Source organism: Petromyzon marinus, chromosome 4, assembly GCF_048934315.1.
Source record: "Petromyzon marinus isolate PM22_M1 ecotype Great Lakes invasive population chromosome 4, UKy_Petmar_22M1.pri1.0, whole genome shotgun sequence".
NCBI lineage: Eukaryota > Metazoa > Chordata > Hyperoartia > Petromyzontiformes > Petromyzontidae > Petromyzon > Petromyzon marinus.
The window spans coordinates 18,868,805-18,889,567 of NC_133670.1; the positions used below are offsets into that span (position 1 = coordinate 18,868,805).

Below are 20,763 nucleotides of genomic sequence, written 5' to 3' on the forward strand. Positions count from 1 at the left end.
GTCCCTTACATATTAGTTTACAGATCGTATTACGAAATGATTCCCGATTAGCTGATCACAACTCTTGAATTAATCATTAGTCAATTGGGACTACAGTATACATAGCATGTTCCACTACTGGCAGACCACAGAGCTTGGGGAAGTGTTGGCGCGGCTTTCTGGTTATATTCCAGCTTGCTTGTGATTTACCTACCCGAACGAGCTCGTAGCCGGTGTGATTTTCTTTCGTGAAGTGAAAGCACTTTGAAATTCCGATGCATTTAAGCACCATATAAATGCAAGGATCATTGTTATTAGTATCATCAAAGCCAAGGCATGCCCTAATGATAAAGGTGAACTTTAAGCTGGTACTCTAAGTGAGTTGGCCAGTGTAAATTATACATATAGTTTTGGTGATGTGCCTAACGCCTGACACTGTACGCTGTGTGTAATGATGGGGAGGCTTCGTGGATTTTCATGCCATTTTAAATGATTTTGTTTTTCATAAAAGGCTTATTAAAATTGTAATTAAGTATTACTTTATTACAAGAATAATAAATTTTCTCCAAAAAATATACACCAAATTTGACATGTAGAGCATTCATAAATTCATTCAATATTTTTTTAATGAAGCCATCATATGATGGGCAATTACACAAATTTACAATAACAAATTTCGTTGGACCAAAACATTGGTCTAGCTTCCATTCTGTATGAATGTCAATTGTGAATATCAACAGGACCGTTTTCACTGTCATAATGTAAAATTCCGCTTTATTGACTAAATACCGTAATGTTATTCCAGGAAGACTTTACCATATTTTTTCGTAGACATTAGTTCCTTTTTCAAATCGTTTAAGATGTCCTTTATATGTGCATTATTTTTACAATCACTGAGAGTACACTGCGCGTTTCGTTCATTTAATTACGACATTGAGAAGCAAACAGCAGCATATGCTTGGCATTGTGATTCAGACCTCTTAAATAATTTCGTAATTGTCAGTACAGTTGCTCTATTCCAGACATGGACATAGTACGGCACCCAGGCTGTATACGGCCAGTTGGGCTTTTTGAACTTGTCCAAATATTATTATTAAATTCAATTTTACCTTTCTCCTGTAATGCCCCCATTTCCCCATTAGATGGCGCACTTTGACCCGGAGTTACGACATGTTATTGTATTGCTCATGTTCGTGCAATTTGCTAAATTGCCTTGCAAATAAATGCTTTGCTACCTGTTAAAGGCCAAATCCTTTCATGTAATGATTTTTACACTTCACTTATATTAGTTCACACAAACACTCCATCCATTTGTTCCTGGCCCGGCCCCTCTGTCAAATTTTAGAACCCATTGTGGCCCGTGAGTCAAAAAATTTGCCCACCCCTGCTCAATTCGCTCGGTGTTATTTTATAAAATCTTTGGAAAAAACATTGAAAACCGAACTGCGTTACTTTTAGATGCAATAGTCGAACATTGCTAACACAAAACGAGGGGGACAGTTAATATAAGTAAACGGATGACTACTGCAATTATATATGCAGTATATACCTCTTCATGGACACCATTCTTATTTCCCAGTTTGTGTTCGTTCTACATGACAGTACAGAGTACGTACATCAAAACAATAATTGGCTTTGCTGTGGAGAATATAAGTTGCAAGGTAATAAGTAGACAACAATAATCCCTTCTTCCCACATCTATCCTTCCGCATAACATGGGAACAGACATAGCAAGGAGTATTATGTATTTTTCTAAGTGTATAAAAATGTGTTGGGTTATTGTAATGTTTTATTACCCCCCTCTGCAGTAAAACCAAGTCAACCTTTTTCGTATTTGCTGTAAAAATAAATCAGTGACAAATCGCACGGCGCACACTCGCTGCGGTCCGTTAATGATTAATGCGTCTCTAGTCAATTAAATTTGTTTTCTTTGTTGAATCTAACGGGTTTCACTGTGACGACCGACCGCCACAGTGTTTGTGTTAGCACAAGTACGTTTTACACACTGCTGTGTAGTTCAGCTAGTAGTAGACAACACATCTTTTGTCACCGTGAAGCGGTTGTGTGTGGCGTTCGGAGTTTAGAATATATTGAAACTGAGCAAGCCAGGACTTTATTTCTCCTTGGACGCTGGAAAACGGACATTACGGGGGACTTAAACCGTTCAGAGTGTGTTTAAGATCAGCACTGATGTCGAAGCTCAGACGTGGCCCTGTTGTACTTGAGCAAGAGCACAGCAAGGTATAGTATAAATTGAAACTAAAAAATAGACTTATACATATTCTTTGGATCTTTCGGTAAAGTCACGTAGATAGGTTCAAAGAAAATTACAAAAAATAACATAAAACTAGACGTACAATACGTCACTCTGCATGTTTGTGGATGGTAAAGTCTCGTGTTGAATTTACGAGTTAAATGTAATTTATAATAACTTGGTGGACAAGATCAAATACTTTTAACTGTGGTTATTTTTCATGACGAGTCGTTAAATGGAAAAAAATAACAGCCTTCCCGGCACAATATTTGTTGTTAACGTTGATATATTTTGTGCATATGTTTGATTTTCCGCAATATATTTAATAATATCCTCATTTATCCGCAACATTAAGTAACGTGTTTAATGTTGTTGATAATGTTAAATGGATTCGTTACATACACAGTATTGCCAAAAAGTAAACAACTAATCAAACACAGCGATGCTTCTTTTGAATTAAGTTAGGTTTTCCAGTTGATGACATTCATTTGTTTCACACAATATGTTCGTTTTCCATTCCATTCGGATGTGATCGATAGATAGCCACTCACGCTACAACAGTAGAATTGACTACAATAATTATTATAAATTCACCAGCAATTGTTGCACATTATAGTATTGTCCTGTATTGAATGTTTTCAGATATATTTTTTATGCGGGACAGCTGCTACATTAGTGAATGCTTATTTGCAATCAATAAAATGCTGAATGAAGGCCTTCCCATTCCATGAGAGTTGTTTGACCATACTTCACCAATCTGGTCATCGTGGGTTGGTGTGGAACGGGATCGAGGGCCGGTTCAGACATCACTCGCCACTGATGTTAACCGTGGCTGGGAATCGGACACAACCCAGTGAACGTTGGTGTGGTGATAACGTTGCTGCGGTGTTTTTGTGTGTGTGTGTGTGCGTCAGCGGGCAACGCAGCTATGGAAGGTGGCACGCCAGGTGTGTGTGCTGTCACAGGTGTGCCGCATCTTCCGCAGCAGCAATAGTGCCTTGCTCACGTACGAGGCGGTGGATGCGTCGTGTGCGGGAAAGCCATCCGCCTACAAAATAAACAAGGTACACACTGATCTCTACGGGGAGGTATACGGTATTTCTGAGTATCACTACGTGACGAAACTCAAAGCAGTTGGAGCGAAACGTCCTATGCGTTAGGTTAAGATCAGTCCTGAAAAGTCTTAAGCCACTGGCGAGGAGCTTTATTGGTCAGAATCTGAACAATACATTGGCATGAATAAGTAATATCTTTGAGAATGTGACCATCTTGCAAGGATTAATAACACTAATGATGGCATAAAACTACCATGTGGCCTAATATAAAAAAATGGATATATGGATACACAGTGCCAAAACTTACACAAGAGCACTTGTGATGCGTGGAAGATTTTCATAGTTGCATGAACAATTGTGCAAAGAGCTCTTAAAGGTGTAATTCATTTATTCATATTGAGACACCAAATTTAGCTAGGTGGATGAAACTATACAAACACTGAGTGGAATACGGATTTATCATACGAGATTGATTGTTCACACCTCTTAACCTCCGCATGTCTGTGCTGGCAAGACTCTTCGTATTGAGATTTCAGAGAATCCCAGGTGTTCAACAATGCACGTCTTAGGTGTGATTGTTTCGAATGCTTCTGTTATGTGCTGTTGCATCAATTTCTGGAAGTGCCTCTGTGCTCGTTGCATATAGGTCTATTCACAATTACTTAACAAAGGGTAACAAATGTATGGCCACCCTATATATTAAATAATAACAAACAGTTCGGGTAGATTGTGTTATTAATGATTGTTACAATATCTCTCCCCCATGGCTCGTGTGGGCTCTCCAGACACCTGAAGAGCAAGATGTGTCTGGAGATGATTTGCTGTTTGATCCAAACAATTTCAAAAGTCTCTATGAGGTTTGTAAGATATATGTTGCAGTGCTTAACAAAGATTTTCATCTACATATTACCTTTAAACGTTTTCTCATATTAGCCTCACATATGGGGAAAAATATGTCCCATAATGAATAGCTACCAGTGACACATGACTGTGATACTGCATGCACCTAGATTATGAAAAAGTATGCATCAACCTAATGTTAAGTATTATTGGAAAGGTCACTGTTAAACGTCTCTAATTGAATATTTACATTAACAATCATGGTAACAATGTTTAAAAGTACAGTTTTATACAATATCACTCTAATTCACACTGATGTGGGGGACCAATACTGAAAATTGATTCAACTTATCCATAGGAAAACATATGCGGATAATATGAAGTATAGGGCCATCGATAATGAAGTCTTGCAGACCCTACAGCTCCCCACAGATAATAGGAGTCGCAGATAAGGATTCTCCTGTACCTTTATTTTTTTAACTCGCTGAAGCTTTTTCGTCGTTCTGGATTGCTTCGTATTTGTCTCGTATTTCAGTTCACACTCCCAGAGAAGGCGGTACGCGCGGCCCTTAAGCCACCCAGCGAGCGCTCGGACACGGAAGTTATCTTCTTGCGAGGGCTTCTGCGTGGCCTGAGCAGCTTCCGCCGATACACTGCGCACCTGCAGCTCATGCTGGCCGGTGTCGTTCGCTACGAAAAGTAAGCGGCCTTGCCAGGGCTGCACAACACCTGCATCGCCAGCAGGAGCCTTCGGACCTAATAAAATGAGCTGAATTAATTATGCTTTCAATCAAATAAATAATTTATGCATTTACTATTGAGTATCAATTCTTTGGTGAAATGTTGCACAATCGGCAAGTAATCTCTTGTTCAGGCGGGAGTTTAAAAACTTTTGGTTACTTAAGGGTTGTGGCCAAACAACGCGATTAGTTGACGTTGGTTACGAATAGGGCATCATTTCAGCAAAAGCTCTCCAGGTTGGAAACCGGGAAAATATTTCCACCACTGGCACATCACATCCAGTATACCTCTCGTTATGACTGTGGTTACTTGTCACATGCCTACTTTAGTCTACCAACTACCCTGAAAATGGTCCGTGGGAAAATAGGCCCTGGTTATGAACAGTTTGCTAAGAACATAAAAGTATTTGTTTCATCACTTTCTAAATATCGTACAATATATACTCTTATTTCATTCTATCAGGTTTGGCAAGAGGCGCGCTATTGTGACACACTGAAGGTTGTTCGTAACTAAACGTTTTATTAGCATCCGAATAGCATAAAACAATTCTCCAATTTGCATGATGAGTTAATAAAGCAAATGTGCAAACCTGGATTTAAGCTTCTTTATCACACCCTGTGTTCTAACCTCACAACACTACTATGCAGGTTTGGAAGGCGGCGCGTGATCGTCAAAAAGGGCCACTACGGGCGGCGCTTTTACTTCGTGTTTTCGGGGCTCGTGGCCGTGACCAAAGACAACGATGGCAGCAGCGCGTTCATCGACCCCGAGCCAATTCTTCTGCGCAAGGGGGCTGGCTTTGGGGTTCGTCGCGTCTGCCCGTCCGACTGCTCACATTGTCCCACCGGTTAGAAAAAGACTGTCCATGAGGAAGATTGTAATCAGCGGGCCATGTGCATCAATCGTCAGCGATGAGGATGATGCGAGATAGACATTCACCGTGGGAGGCATGCAACACAAATCCGCTCTGGATTGTGGGAACGTGCAGTAAGCAACTTGAAACATGCAGCCAAGGTCTGGCATGGCACACATGTGTACCAGAAATTGCTTAGGATATATAATGCCAACATGCAGCATTTCATTTTTAAATAATTGTATAGTCCACAGCTGTTTGTCCATTATTTACTGGACAGACTCCCCTAGCTGTATCAGTCATGGAGGCTGTTTTGCCATACTTCACACTGGTGAAGGGTGTGTCCAGGATCAGTGCAGATATTACTTGCCACTGATATTATCCATCAAATTCAGGTCACAGGGTTCATAGCACAGAGCAGGGTCAACTGCACCACCACCACCCCATAATTGAATAACAAAGGTCAATGCAAGGAATTATTCGGTGCACTACCTGAATTTAGTCCTCACTCTCCTGTGCTGACAAAGCATCCTGTGTCACGACAACACAGGAGATCGCCCTTCTGAAGGACCTGAGCAGGAACGCCACCATCGTGTGCATGGAGGAGACCGAGCTGCTGGTCGTCGATAAGGAAGATTTCTTCGCGTATAAGTTGGACCAGGAGCTCAGAAAGGAGTTTCAGCATCGGTACAATTATTTTAGGTAATTTGTTTACATTTTATGTAAGATTTTCTTAAAATGCATCCCTTGCTACACGTCGCTGATGGGGGAGCTGCTGTACGGATACCGTGCCATCATTTGTTGTGACAAAACTTACTAATACACAACATGAAACAAATCGTTTTCTAACTCTGCAATGGTTGGGGGGGGCGGGGTGTGGCACAAGGACCAGTGATCTGGATGACGGGGGGGGGGGGGGGGGTGGTGGCTACCATACCAAAACGGTTCAAGACCATTGCATTAGTGTATTCATGATATTTGGTCAATTATATGGATTGTGTTTCAAATTCAGCGTAAGTAAGTAGGCTGCATTTCGGTCTCGTCATGTACAGATCGTTGGAGCTCTTCTCCACGTGGTCGGACGAATCACTGGAAACGATGGCCGACCACTGCAAGATCGAGGAGTTCAACCATGGACAAGTGGTGACTGGCGACACCAGCGAAACAAAGAACATCATCTTTGTAATCAAGGTAGTGTTGTTTATGGTTGGGCAAATTTTAATTGGCAGTGAAAAAAATTGGGAATAATTTTCTGAGCATAAGTTACTTAATTTGTAATATAATCTTGTACAACATCACTTTTATGTACAGCCATATACCTTATTTACATTATTACATAAATGTACATGGTATTAATGTAAAAGTGAGCATAAAAAAACCCCTAACGTGGGCAGTTTTAATATTATTTATTAACACTGCGCTATGAACCTGATGAGTTGAGTTCGTTTCCTGGCTACAGCTGACATTGGCAAATGAAAACCTAAACAGACTTTGGGTCCCCCTTTATCAACCCACACTGACCTAGAAATGTTGTCTAAACATTCCCATTACTAACACGGCATGGATAAGCCTTCATCAAGCAGTGAATTGACAAAGGGCTGCACATTATTATTCATGTGATTTTATCAACTTATATCAGTGTACATACCCAGTCAAATTTGAATTATGCTATTGTGCCTCAGCGCCCCTGCAACCCTTCTCATCTGTTTCTTCAGGGCTGCTGCGATGTCTTGCGTTTAGTTGACCTGAGTGGATGTCCCAGCTACCACGACTGGCTACAGCAACAGGTCAAAATACAGGAGAAGAAGATCGCTGGTACGCATTTTAATGTTTACTTAGATGATGCATCTCTTTTTAAAGTCAGATAAAATAAAATAAAAATAGTAAAAAAAAAGTCTTGCTCACTTAACTGTAAAACTTATTTCCCATGTTTATCTATACGTCCACAGATATCTATATGGATCCCAGGTCAATGCTGAGGGATGGAAACCGAATGGAGCATAAGGAGCCTGGTTCTGGAGATGAAGATGAGTCAGTCTTTTAATAAGATATTCCTGTCTAGATTTACCAATCTCTTCAGTGTAATGCCACGTTGTTTTGAGTGATGAAATCCAGTGACACGTAAACGCCACGTAAATGCCGCCGGCGATATTTAATTGTAATGTATCAAAAGGAGTGAAAGCTTAAAAATAAATATATTTAAACTTCCTTCACCCTCCTCTCCCCAAGCAAACATTACTGGAGAATAAAGGGACCATTCACAAACTCCACCAGGACAAGACAAAGTAGTGGCAGTGATGAGAATTTAAAGTACAGTGTTATCACTGAAAAGTTACAGGTCATTGAACAGACAAGTAAAACAGTGAACGCAAGCACCATTAATACGAAGCCAACATTAAACCTGTCAGGTGCAGATGCTCAAAAAACTTAAATGGCCTTCTGTTTATTTTTTTGCAGACCCAGAAGGTTGTCTCTAAAGAGTGTTGGCTATGGTCCCAGCAGCCCCCAGCCGCCCGCTACATTATTGGATGACTACAAAGCAGCTGTTTACATCAGAGTGGATGCAATTCGGCCTGGGCAGTACTTTGTAAGCACGGAAACCTGAGTTAATTTGTCGCATTCGCTACTTGGTGCACGTGTAACGCAAGTGTTTATCTTGGGCGAACGCAATGTTTCCCCATTCATTTTGTTAGCACATTGATATTTGCACCTGACATTTGTTTTGGGGGGAAAACAAATACCCCTTTTCCCACACACATTAGGTCTGTTTCATATTATTACTGTACATTAATCCTGTCAAACTTTACAGAAAGGCGTCAACATGAACGTACTTGAAGGCATCCTGGAGAAAGACGGAAAGCTCGTGAAAGAGACGGTAGGGATGGCAGATGTTCATTTCCACCACGCGTTAACATTCTGTTTAACTTTTGATTTTACACGAAAAAAGAGACAATTACCGTAGTTTGTACTGCAAAGTGAGGAAAGAATCCTGCATTGAGTACCTAAGAAATCACTTCAATCAATAGTTTTTCCACAGGCAATGCCTGAACAGTTATGCTTTAGTATTTTAAGAACATGTATACTAGGTACTTCCAAGGCCATAATTAACTCCCAGGCAGACTTACGATTGTATTTACAATAACAACACATGGTTGAGGCACAATCTTTACTATACAGGCCTAAGCCTCTTCCTCCATACACAAAACACTCGCGTGGATAATCAACTCAGGAATAAAAAAAGAAATTAATTTCAGAGCTCAACAATGCCCACCACACTGGACAAGGCAATGTAATAATAAAGACCTACGGTGCATTATTCGAGGACATCAATTTGCCAAAATGACACTTGGGCAGGAATGAGGCGGAGGTCTGTAAATGCCGCATGTACGGAGAGCGTCGTCTTTGTCTGGCAGGGCTTGAAGCAGTTCCTCGTTCCGGAGTTCCACAGAGACGGCCGGCCGATGGTGATCACCAGCCAGGGGGCAAAAGTCCTGCGTGTTAGGCTGGACAAGTTCGGCGAGCTCATGAACGACGCCACCTTAAAGGAGTTAAAAAAGCAAAGCGAACCATACCCCAAGTAAGACGCCACATTGTGCATAGGGTTGTCACCTGTCCTGGCTTTCCCAAGATTATATTCTTCAATCTTGATTTGAAGCTTTCGTGACTGCAGGAATCCATACGTACTCTTTGGTTCTTTCGGTAAAGTAAAGAGGGAGAGTCCAGAATGCAACAGCGGCAGGCCACGCTTTCCCACCTGATGACGGGACGCTTGTGTTGTGCCCGAAACGTCGTGATATATTTTATTTTATACCTACGTGACTTTACCGAAAGAACCAAAGAGTATTATATTCTTTAAGGTAGTTGTAAAAGTGTCAGTTTTTGTTCGTTGCACAGTTATATAACACTCAAGACAATGTATGTTATGTCCTGATTTGTTTGTACATTAGAGATGGCAACCTTGCAGTGTGACCAACCCAAAGATATACATTGGTGCTGTGTGTTAATGGTTTGAGGAAATACAAATTAAAGTTTGTTGCTAAAACACTATCACTAACAAATAGGATTGGCAGTAACAGAGGGCCTGTCTGCCTGTGTGCTGTGTACCTAGGGATGATGCTCTTTGTCAGATATTCTTAGAGCAGAATCAATGGAAGCTTTACAAGCGTGAGCTTGCGTTGGCAGCTGCCAAGGGAGGTAAAAGTGACTGGAGGTTGAGGGCCAGCAAGCAAGAGGATGCTCGTCACAAAGATCTGTATTCGTAAGTGCCCTTATTTGCATTTCCTACACTTCATGCTTATTCAAGGTCACAATAAATTATGGTAGCATGACTACTGGCTGCAGGGGTGCGTGCACCACTTACAACTTATTTTAAAAAACACATTCATTCTTTACACACGTGATTAAATGTGTGTTTTGTGAGCTTAAAAATGTTTATATGCCTGACAGCCAGAATTTTACGAAGCAATTTTTTTTAATATTAAGACTTGATTGAAAATCCCATGTTAACATAACTCTTTTATATTCAGTGCATGAAGGTCAAATTACTGGCAACCTGGGCACCCAGCCCATTAAGGGAGCCTCCAGTTTGCTTGTGAATATGGCTGTGCAAAACAGTCAGCAGTTGTTCATAGGTTTTGCTATAAGCCAGATCTTTTTTAGATTTTTTTTTATTATCAAGTGATTCTTAGTAGTACAGAATGAAAAAAGCACAGCAGACATACATGCATCGACTTATGCAAGTTTCAATCGCTGAAGTCGAAACTACTGATTTGATTAAACATCCACCAATGGCTGCCTTACAAAATGGGTGCAGTAATTTTGATTTAAAGCTTTCGTGACTGCAGTAATTCATATTCTTAGCTCTTTCGGTAAAGTCACGTTGAAGGGAAACAATAAAATAAAAAAAATATATGATGACCATTTGCGTTATGGTCGAAACGTCGTGAAAATTATTATTGTTTTATATATATTTTATTATTTTATTGTTTCCCTTCAACGTGACTTTACCAAAAGAGCTAAGAATAGGTGCAGTAATACTGAATTTAATGTATCTGAGCACCATGGTGGCGAGATGTTAAATACTTCACCTGGTATACAGATCACAGGTTCTCTCCCGACCCTGACAACTGTATAATTGGAGTTTACATGTTCTCCCCGTGGCGGTTTGAATTTTACTCCGGGTCTTCGTTTTTTTCCACATTTAGAAACATGCGTTTATAGTATTTGGCTGCAATACATTTACACATAAGCCACTTCGTTGAGCTATCATTTGTGGCCAGATCGCTTCTGAAAGAGAGCTGTATAGCCAAGTGGGCCTTACCTGATGAAATTCCAATTGTTTTATAGTTTAGTAGCATTTTATTTTAACTACTAATATCTCTTGTGTACCAATTTACAAAAAAAATGTGTATTAAAAACAGATTCAAAACACTATTTTAAAATGTTTCTTAAAAGCAGAAAAATCATTCAGAAATATTATGCGTGCAGAGAGTGGGATGCAGAGAGTGCTGGAATAATGGAGCTTGGCTCGCCACTCGGCAGTGGAAAGAGAGTGTGGATGGCTCGGTCCACTGCCGGCGACATCCTATCCGCTCAGGCTGGGGGCAGAAGAGAAATTCGACTGGAAACAGCTGAAGAGGTTCCAGATGCCGGGCCAAAACGACACGGTCCCAGGCTCATTCACAGCATACTCGTCAAAGGCCCCAACTATAGATAGAGTATACTACTGTTAATATATGAATCTTACATGAATGTACTGCTCACCAAGTATTGCCATATGGACAACTATACAGCAACGGTATTACAGCAAGGGTCACGGGATCCTGATAATTACATTTACATGCTTCAGAGTTGTATCTTCTGTATCTAACACCGACATTGTTCTTGTGATTTACTTAGTGGAATTGGCCATTTATGAAATTCTTCATCGGTATTGGTCAATCCACTGCTAGATAAATGCCTCCCCAAAATGCCACTCACTAAAGACCCTGCAATGCAATAACCCATCCAGCACGTGGCCACTATAAATTAACTGTTTCGTTACGTCTTCTTTCGTGTATTATGGTCTTCATTTACATGTATGACTCTACATTCATTTGGCGTTGCTATAGTTTTAGTGAACTACATACTAGTTAATATACAACTAAAAATACACAGATCATTAACCAGTTACTGAAGGACCATTTGGGATTCCACATCAACAACGTTGTATACTGTAACACATTCAACCCATAAAAGACAATAACTTTTTTTAATTGTACATTTTATTTCACAAGAATTCAAGAATCGCACGATACCACATTTACCAAGTTATAGAGAATATACTTCAATCAATTCGGAATGCACTTTAATTTATGTGAATTATTTTTTTAAAGAAGAGAGTGCTTGTTGCTACATACATTATTTAGATAATTTGAACTTGCAACTCAACTCTAAACAGTTACAAATCTGCTGAAACTACACAGGATGTTCAGTCATTATTTTTGCTTTCTCTGGCATATGTACGTTTTATTGTGCTCGTGTCCAAAATCAGTATTTATGGTTTTCTAAACATTGATTTGTGAGTTATTAAACATGAATTTAAGTCTAAAAGATGTATGTCATATGTAAATGTCAAGGATGTAAAAACTATAATTGCACGTTGTTTCAGTGTATTTTTTTAAATATTACACCACGTAATAACAACAATCTCATTTTGGTGCAAACTGCTGGACAGCAATAATAGTATTAGTTTTAAAATAACGTATTGAAAAAAAATGTAATTATAGTGTTTAGCAATGAACATTCCTTAAACTACTAAAATATAGCAATTCAAGATTAGTTGATGAATTTTATTTCAAAATAAATGATAACACCATTAGCATAAACAACCAAGAAACTACACAAGTGGCAACTGCAGCCTACTTCAATTGTATCTTACGGCATAGATGAGTTGATACTGACTATGCATAGTGTGGCACTGGTTGGATTGTTCCTGTCGGATAACTGATGTAGAGTTATGAAAGCAGTGATGTCTTCAGAGAAGGGAGGCAGTGCTCATTCATGGGCCAGCAGGAAGCTGAAGTCTGTGCCAACATCGTGCTCTGTGGGTTCCTTCGATCTGGATTCAAGAAAAAAATGCGAGTAATTATATTTAATAAAATAACGAGTCAATTGTCTATTGTAATACATTTGGCACATGTTTCACTTGCATACTGCTCGATAGAAGTGACTGCTGGGGAATGCTTTCGTTACTTGGGGCCAAATAGAACGGTTTAACACGTAGGCTTTCGCGACCAATATTATTCATAATAAAGGTTTTTGGGTTAGATCGCGTTATTTATAAATGTGTCGCAACCCTCCACCACCCGACATGGCCAATCAGCAAAAAAGTGTCACGTTGACAAAAGACGAATAATTCACTACTTTAGCCCACCGGTGTGTTGAAGAGTGAATCCACAACATTAACAATTTTTGAGTACGACGTTTCGCTGGTAATTACATCCAGCATCATCGGGCTGGATGTAATTACCAGCGAAACGTCACTCAAACTGTAAATGTTGTGGATTTACTCTTCAACACACCGGTGGGCTAAAGTAGTGAATTATTTGTCTTTTGTCAACGTGACACTTTTTTACTGATTGGCCGTGTCGGGTGGTGGAGGGTTGCGACACATTTATAAATAACGCGATCTAACCCAAAAACCTCCAAATAGAACTTTCAAATACCTTTGGCAGGCTACACATTAACAAACACCTGAGTCACCTCTGTCACTGCAAGAGGCCCTTAAAGTAATATGTGACTGAGCATACTAAAATTATAAAAACAAGTGTTGCCAGATTGAAAAGTCACCCTCTCATACCAGTTTAGTTTGGTCAAGATGCTTGTAGTGATGGGATACATAGCTTTTTCAGGCTGTTTTGAGGTAATCAGCCGCATGTTGCTAAAGGCCATATGAAATTAAGCCACAAGCCAAATTTGGCCTGTGGGTTGTAGGATTTCCCACTCATGCCCTACAGGACCCTGTCCTAATACATCACCTTAAAAAAAGTCGTGCTTTGGTACAGCCGAGCAGTGTGGCTTTGTCACCCTCCACGAGCAACATGCAACCTTCACGCAAAGCCTGTGATAAGACATAACAAATGTTAATCATTCTGCGATTGTCACCAATTCAATAATCATCAATGTAACAGCTATACAAATGTGTTTAATCACTGTAATTTGTAATGGTGCACGCCTATTATTCCGGTGTGGATGTATGAATGTAGGACTAACCAGTACAGGTGGGGTGTTAGGCTCCTCATGATATTGCACAATCCTCTGCTGTCGCGTTTCCTTTGGGTGAAAAGAAAAAAAAAACATCAATTGATGGTAAACAATTAAAATGTGACAATGTATATTTGCTGGAATTGAAGAAATACAATTTTTGAGATCCCTCAAATACAACTTTTTACTTGCACGTTCCGCAAAGGCTCCGTTTAGTGCTGAAGGTGCGTGTTCAATAAGTAATGGTCAGGATAACCACCACGGCAAGTGAAGGCCCTCATCCCGCATTGGATCGATAAGAGGGCTGTACATGTACATACCCCCATGTGCTTGCTGTTGAGGTCAGTGTCCAGGTAGTGTGGGTTGATGTTGAAGGGTACCAAATCGAGAGCATTGAGTGAAGGAGGGTACACGATGGGCATGTCATTGGTGGTGTTGATGCTGACTGTTGCAACGTTTGTACCAGCGCTGGAGCCAATGTAGGGAATTCCATCCTGCAGAGGACAACATTGCAACTCGACTAAGGGGGTGCGCAGCAAACGTTCAAATGTTATGGTTTTAAAGGTCTCAAATATCAGAAGGAAAAATACGAGTATTATTTAACATAATTCTCTTTAATCTGACAAAAAAAGAAATACTCGATGTTATAAGTATTGCACGTGTAGTTGGTTTGTTGCACAACAACACAGATGCAAAGTGAATCGGGTCGATACGGTACCTCAAGGACACGTTTCCTAATCTCGGCAACGAGTCTTTTGTCGTATAGCATTTTCAAAAGGCGGAAAGTGTTTCCTCCACCTGCAGTAGATAAAACAAGCTTTCAAGAAATGAATCGTGTTGAGAGTTATATATTTTTTCTCCCCAGTGCTTTGACAGTGCACTGAGTGATGGCACGCAACTGATGAGATCAACCAAACTTGGCTCGCTAAGGCTGTGCAAGTCCCAATTATGTTAACAGAGAAAGTCAATCTGCACGTGGCGTCCTCACCTATAAATATGCCTTGGGCATTTTTCACTGCTTCCACCGGATCCTCTGCTTTGTGAATGCCGTCGATTTCGTAACCTGAAAAACAAATTTAACTCATGCAGCAGCATACGGTACGATAAGAGGTTGATGACAACTGCAATTGACACTGGTTACGTTTGAAACATACATTTAACAACGTGTAAACGTTGCCCTCTGATCATTGCACCTTGATAAGCTGCTGTAATAATCATAAAAAAGTACTGTACACATTTTCTATCCGACTCGATATTCAAATAATTCAATGATACCGCCAGATGGTGGTAAAGAATGGCATTCTTGAATTTGTGCAGAGTTCCAGTGCACCATTGTTATGTTATGCATGGTGGGTATTTTTTTCCGGACCTGGTCAAACGACTCTAAGCAGGATCATCCCTCCTGAAAAAGTACTGCAACTTGGTGAGAACCTTTTCCTGGGTACTTAAAATGGTGTTACAGTACGAATCTCAATAACTAATCTGCCAACTACTGGCTCATTTGACATTTTAAAAATGTTAAATGTACAATAGTGGAAATTGCACCTCGACACACAAACATCTTGCATGATCGCCATTAAGTGGAAATTGAAGTTCAAAGCACAAGCGGGTAAAATACTGACCCAAACTTTGAAATTTGGTCCTGGCCGCGGTGGTGTAGGCATCGTGATCCTGCAGGGCGTACGGAATGAAGAGCACCCTGCTTACAGCGCTGCGTTCGGAAAGAGACAAAAGCCAGAGCCTTGAACAAACTGTTGGCGGGAAGTGCTGTTAGCGAGGACCAATTCACGTCTCCGCGACACAGAGGGAGATGGCGTAGCCAGCACCACGCCCGGCCACCTTTGTCTCCCCAGTGATGCTGTTTACACACCGCACCAGGTGCAGCACTCATTTAAGGTTGAGTCGACCGAGGCAAGACCCAGAATCGGATTGGTCGTAAATGGGGAATCGAACTCAGGTCACCGGATTCCTCGTGCAGTGTCCTAACCACTGCACAACCGCTCCCCATAAAAAGAGAACACAGGCCAGACAGAGCACGTATCTGTGAAAGTCAACTTTTTGGTGAAACACGTCAATGTCATGGCAAAAGTTAAGATTGTCATGAGAATGTCGCGATGGAATTAGTTCATGTGCAGGAGAAGAGAGATGAATAATAACAGCAACTTGTCTGCCTATTCAATGTGTGACTTGTATTCTCTGCAACGACCTTTATGACTATTTTGTGTTACTTCCCCGAGCAACTTACAATGTGCAATTCAAAAAAAATCTAATTGGGCCCCACGATGTAAAGTGCAGTCTCCAACGCATATAAAAAATATCCCTCTGGCACTCTCTAGTTATGTGCTATGGTGAGAAAGGGCCGTTGCCCGAAACAATGCACTTGTATATGTTTCCTTCAAGGCCACACAGTGGTATTATTGACGAATACGTTCGAGTGTTTTTGTTCCAAGATCATCGTCATCATCACCCGGAGATCCTATTCCATACCTGTCAACCCCCTTATCAGTGCCCTACCTTATTATAGAACAATTCAGACCTTATTGGTCACCCAGTGACCTTCTAAATCTCAACGTTCATCCTACAAAGTCCCATCCATAAGGCGGAAACACAAACAGACAAAATGTTTTCGGTCCGTATTGAAACGGCTGTATGCCGAATGGACCTGAAAACTCAATTACCCTGTACAAGAATACGGGGTATAAACTGAATGGCTATGACAATGCCAATGTTATTTTCCCCCCTGGTGATTCTGGCCAGGAAGTGACATTTTTGGGGGTCTTGAGAGGCGTTACAAGAATGAGTTGGTACAATCGTGGAGGTGGCGGGTGCCCATATTCAACATTTAGCTCAAGCCAAGTCCATTTCGCCCACTCGACGCTCACCCTTTTACCTTTAACGTGCCAAAGAATAAGTAATATTTAACAAAAAAAACTTTTTTAAAAACACGCTTTAATGAAATGTACCGTACTAGTAATGGCAGAACTCCACGACTCCAGGAAGTGGCCCCGAAGCTTGCCACAATGTAAGGGGACCGTGGCCGATTTACAGTCAACGTCAGTTGAGCGTGGACAATTAGACCCAAGCCGAAACATCTAACCTATAAAAGGCATTTTTTGTCTGTCTGTCTGCGTACGCTCGCTTGCGGGGGATTTGGCTCTCGGACCGTGGGGTTCGCGTAGAAAAAAATTGCCGGGCGACACGCCCCGGGCCCCGTGGTGGGAATAGGCTATTTCATTTTCCCATCCCTTATCTTTAAAGTGGTTAAAATCGCGTTTTGGTGCGATTGATCGTCATTTATTTATTTACTTTTGCCGACCGGCTCGCTGCTGCGCATGCGCGAAACGCCGACACGAGTTGCCCCTGGCAACGCACAGACACGAGTTGCCCCTGGCAACGCACTCACGCCGTCGCTGTAGGGTGGACGCCATTTCTCATTCAAAATGCAAAAAAATTACACGCAACGCTGAGGTAAATTCATCAAAGTGTCACGTCCTCTTCTCTCCCCCTCCACCCCAATGTGTGCACTTACTATTATAGGGTCGGTAGATACTAAAATTACAGCGATTAAATAGTATTATTGTAGCGCGTGGGGGGGGGGGGGGGTAGCGGCCCAGGCCCCAGCCTCGGCCGGCCGGGCAATCTAGGCGAGGCCAGAGGCTCTGCACGGGACTCGTCAGTATGAACTGGTCGAGGGAAAGCAGGTCCCACCAAAAGTAGGTATGCACTGCTGTAGTCATAGCAGGTACCACCACAATATGCACTGCTGTAATCAAAGCAGGTACCACCATGGCAGTATGCACTGCTGTAATAGCAGGTCCCACCGCAGTCAGTATGCACTGCTGTAATCATAGCAGGTACCACCACAGTCAGTATGCACTGCTGTAATCATAGCAGGTACCATCACAGTCAGTATGCACTGCTGTAATAGCAGGTACCACCACAGCAGTATGCACTGCTGTAATCATAGCAGGTACCACCACAGCAGTTTCCACTGCTGCCATCATAGCAGGTACCACCACAGCAGTTTCCACTGCTGTAATCATAGCAGGTACCACCACAATCAGTATGCACTGCTGTAATCAAAGCAGGTACCACCATGGCAGTATGCACTGCTGTAGTGATAGCAGGTACCACCACAGTCAGTATGCATTGCTGTAATCATAGCAGGTACCACCACAGTCAGTATGCACTGCTGTAATCATAGCAGGTACCACCACAGCAGTTTCCACTGCTGCCATCATAGCAGGTACCACCACAGCAGTTTCAACTGCTGTAATCATAGCAGGTACCACCACAATCAGTATGCACTGCTGTAATCAAAGCAGGTACCACCATGGCAGTATGGACTGCTGTAGTGATAGCAGGTACCACCACAGTCAGTATGCACTGGTCGAGGGAAAGCAGGTCCCACCAAAAGTAGGTATGCACTGCTGTAGTCATAGCAGGTAACCACAGTCAGTATGCACTGCTGTAATCACAGCAGCTACCACCATGGCAGTATGCACTGCTGTAATAGCAGGTCCCACCGCAGTCAGCATGCACTGCTGTAATCATAGCAGGTACGACCACAATATGCACTGCTGTAATCATAGCAAGTACCACCACAGTATACACTGCTGCAATCATAGCAGGTCCTACCACAGTCAGTATGCACTGCTGTAGTCATAGTAGATACTGCTATCCAGTTGGTAGATCATGCTATATAGAGTTAGTAGATACTAACACAGTCAGTATATACCACTACGGCCAGTAAATACTGCTATAGAGTCAGTAGATACTACTATACAGTCAGTACATACTACTACGGCGAGTAGCTACTGCTATAGTCAGTAGATACTACTATAGAGTAGATACTGCTATAGAGGTAGTAGTTACTACTATGGTCTGTGGCTACTGCCATAGAGTCAGCATATACTACTATAGAGTTAGTTGTTACTACTAGAGTCGGTACATACTACTGTAGGGTCAGTAGATACTACAGTCAGTAAATACTACTACACAGTCTGTAGCTACTACTGGCTCAGTAGATACTATTGTATAGTCAGTAGATACAACTACAGAGTCAAGAGATACTACTTACTCTGTTGTATGTAGGGTGTGTAATTGTAGATACCTACGTGGGACTAAAGATATTTTTGAGGAGGGGGTTGACAATTTTCGGAAACCTTTTAGATCAACTATTTACCCCACACTTTCTATAAATTTTTGGACTTTTGCAAGCCTCTTATAATTTTGTTGGTGGAGAAATGGACAAAAATAATGGCCCACCGGGTTTTCACAATACCTTAGTATCTGTGTATGTATATGTTAGGGTTTTAAGAGAAGTTTTGAAATCTATTTTTTACCCGGGCAACGCCGGGTACTTACCGCTAGTAACATATAAAAAAATTTTTTATGATAGAATATAGCATTGTCATCACTTGGTATACTTATGACATGAGACTTATGACATAAGTATACCAAGTTTGCAGTCGATACCACATTGGGAAGTGGGTAAACATTGAGTTACAAGATTTGAGGATACAACGACGACAATAGACGCACGAAATCGGCGCTTCTCGTCATCCAACCTCATCATCATCCATCCTCATCATCATCCATCCTCATCATCATCCATCTTCCTCATCATCATCCATCTTCCTCATCATCATCATCCATCCTCATCATCATCCATCCTCATCATCATCCATCCTCCTCATCATCATCATCCTCACCATCCTCCATCATCATCATCCATCCTCCTCGTCGCCCCAACTCCTCCCTTCTCACCTCCCCAAGAAGTCTCGCAGCTGCTGCTCACAGTGGTCCAGGTAACCGCCGCCGTGCAGCGTCGAGTTCGAGACCAGCAAGAGGCGCCGCATGTTTCACCGTCAAATACGCGGCGAGGGAGCAGCGGGTGGCAAGAGGAGGCCGTGCGCCCGTGGGGGCAGGGGGGGTCCAACCAACGACCCCGGGGGGGGGGGGGTTGAGGAGTCCCAAAAGTTCAACCGCCGTGGCCCGGGCCCGTGGCGCAGGACGCGAGGGCCGAGAAGGCCGCGTAGAGCAGCAGCAGCAGCGCCGCGTTCACCAGCCCGTAGCGGCTGGCGCCGTCAAGGATGGCCACCAAGTCCGTGCGGCGCGGTCCCTGCGATGCTCTCGTCCAGCAGCGGATCGAGAATGAGCCGCGCATCGCACGGGAAGCATGGGGGGTGGGGGGTGACTTTGAAACTTGGACGGACGTAAACTTCCTCCGCGAGTCGATTCGATGCGAAGGGGTGGTGCGATTCCGATTTGCTGGCAATCGGAATGTGAACGTTTATCCTGGAGGAATCCGATGAGCTGTGAAGCTCTTCTCCCTCCCCCCCCCCCCGTAGATGTCCAGTGGCGATCAATGTGGCGAGCATGGGGGGGGGGGGGGCGGAATGTTCGCCGCAGTTTCTGCTGCTCAGCGTGCGACGATTCGGCCGCGTGGGATTCTATTGTCGCGATTTCGCGATCCAGAAATCGGTCCTCGTCTCGTTCGTGTCTCGTTATTCGCGGTACGACGTGGAAAATGTACGGTATTTTGTTCACACCATGAGCAGAAACGTGCAATTATTTAGCATATCCCTGGTGCACAACCACAATGAATTTGAACGGGGACGACCCTGTGTACTTATCCGAATGTGACAATTTAATTCGATGAACGAACGCATTAAATGCCGGGTCTACTCATTTACAAATTTGAATGAATATGCGGCTAACGATTGAAAGAGATCGTGCATGTTAGCTCTTTCTGTCTGCATACCCGTCAAGCCCTACCAACTCAGACCTTCTTG

General features: G+C 42.3%; 2 protein-coding genes across 2 annotated transcripts; one reads left to right on the top strand and one right to left on the bottom strand.

The window, feature by feature from the left end:
• Window positions 1-1,151: 1,151 nt before the first annotated feature.
• Window positions 1,152-12,824, top strand: LOC116938874 (cyclic nucleotide-binding domain-containing protein 2-like). Its single transcript, XM_076059715.1, has 14 exons — window positions 1,152-2,220; window positions 3,148-3,297; window positions 4,074-4,145; window positions 4,664-4,827; window positions 5,517-5,673; window positions 6,273-6,424; window positions 6,775-6,913; window positions 7,438-7,537; window positions 7,672-7,753; window positions 8,180-8,309; window positions 8,532-8,597; window positions 9,136-9,299; window positions 9,831-9,980; window positions 11,210-12,824. The coding sequence occupies exons 1-14, from the start codon at window positions 2,170-2,172 to the stop codon at window positions 11,436-11,438; spliced, it is 1,806 nt and encodes a 601-aa protein (XP_075915830.1). The 5' UTR covers window positions 1,152-2,169; the 3' UTR covers window positions 11,439-12,824.
• On the bottom strand, window positions 12,483-20,274 carry LOC116938545 (alpha-aspartyl dipeptidase-like). Its single transcript, XM_032945765.2, has 8 exons — window positions 19,736-20,274; window positions 15,589-15,677; window positions 14,955-15,029; window positions 14,685-14,764; window positions 14,287-14,460; window positions 13,976-14,035; window positions 13,741-13,823; window positions 12,483-12,821 (listed from the first exon to the last, which is right to left on the bottom strand). The coding sequence occupies exons 1-8, from the start codon at window positions 19,825-19,827 to the stop codon at window positions 12,758-12,760; spliced, it is 717 nt and encodes a 238-aa protein (XP_032801656.1). The 5' UTR covers window positions 19,828-20,274; the 3' UTR covers window positions 12,483-12,757.
• Window positions 20,275-20,763: the final 489 nt, after the last annotated feature.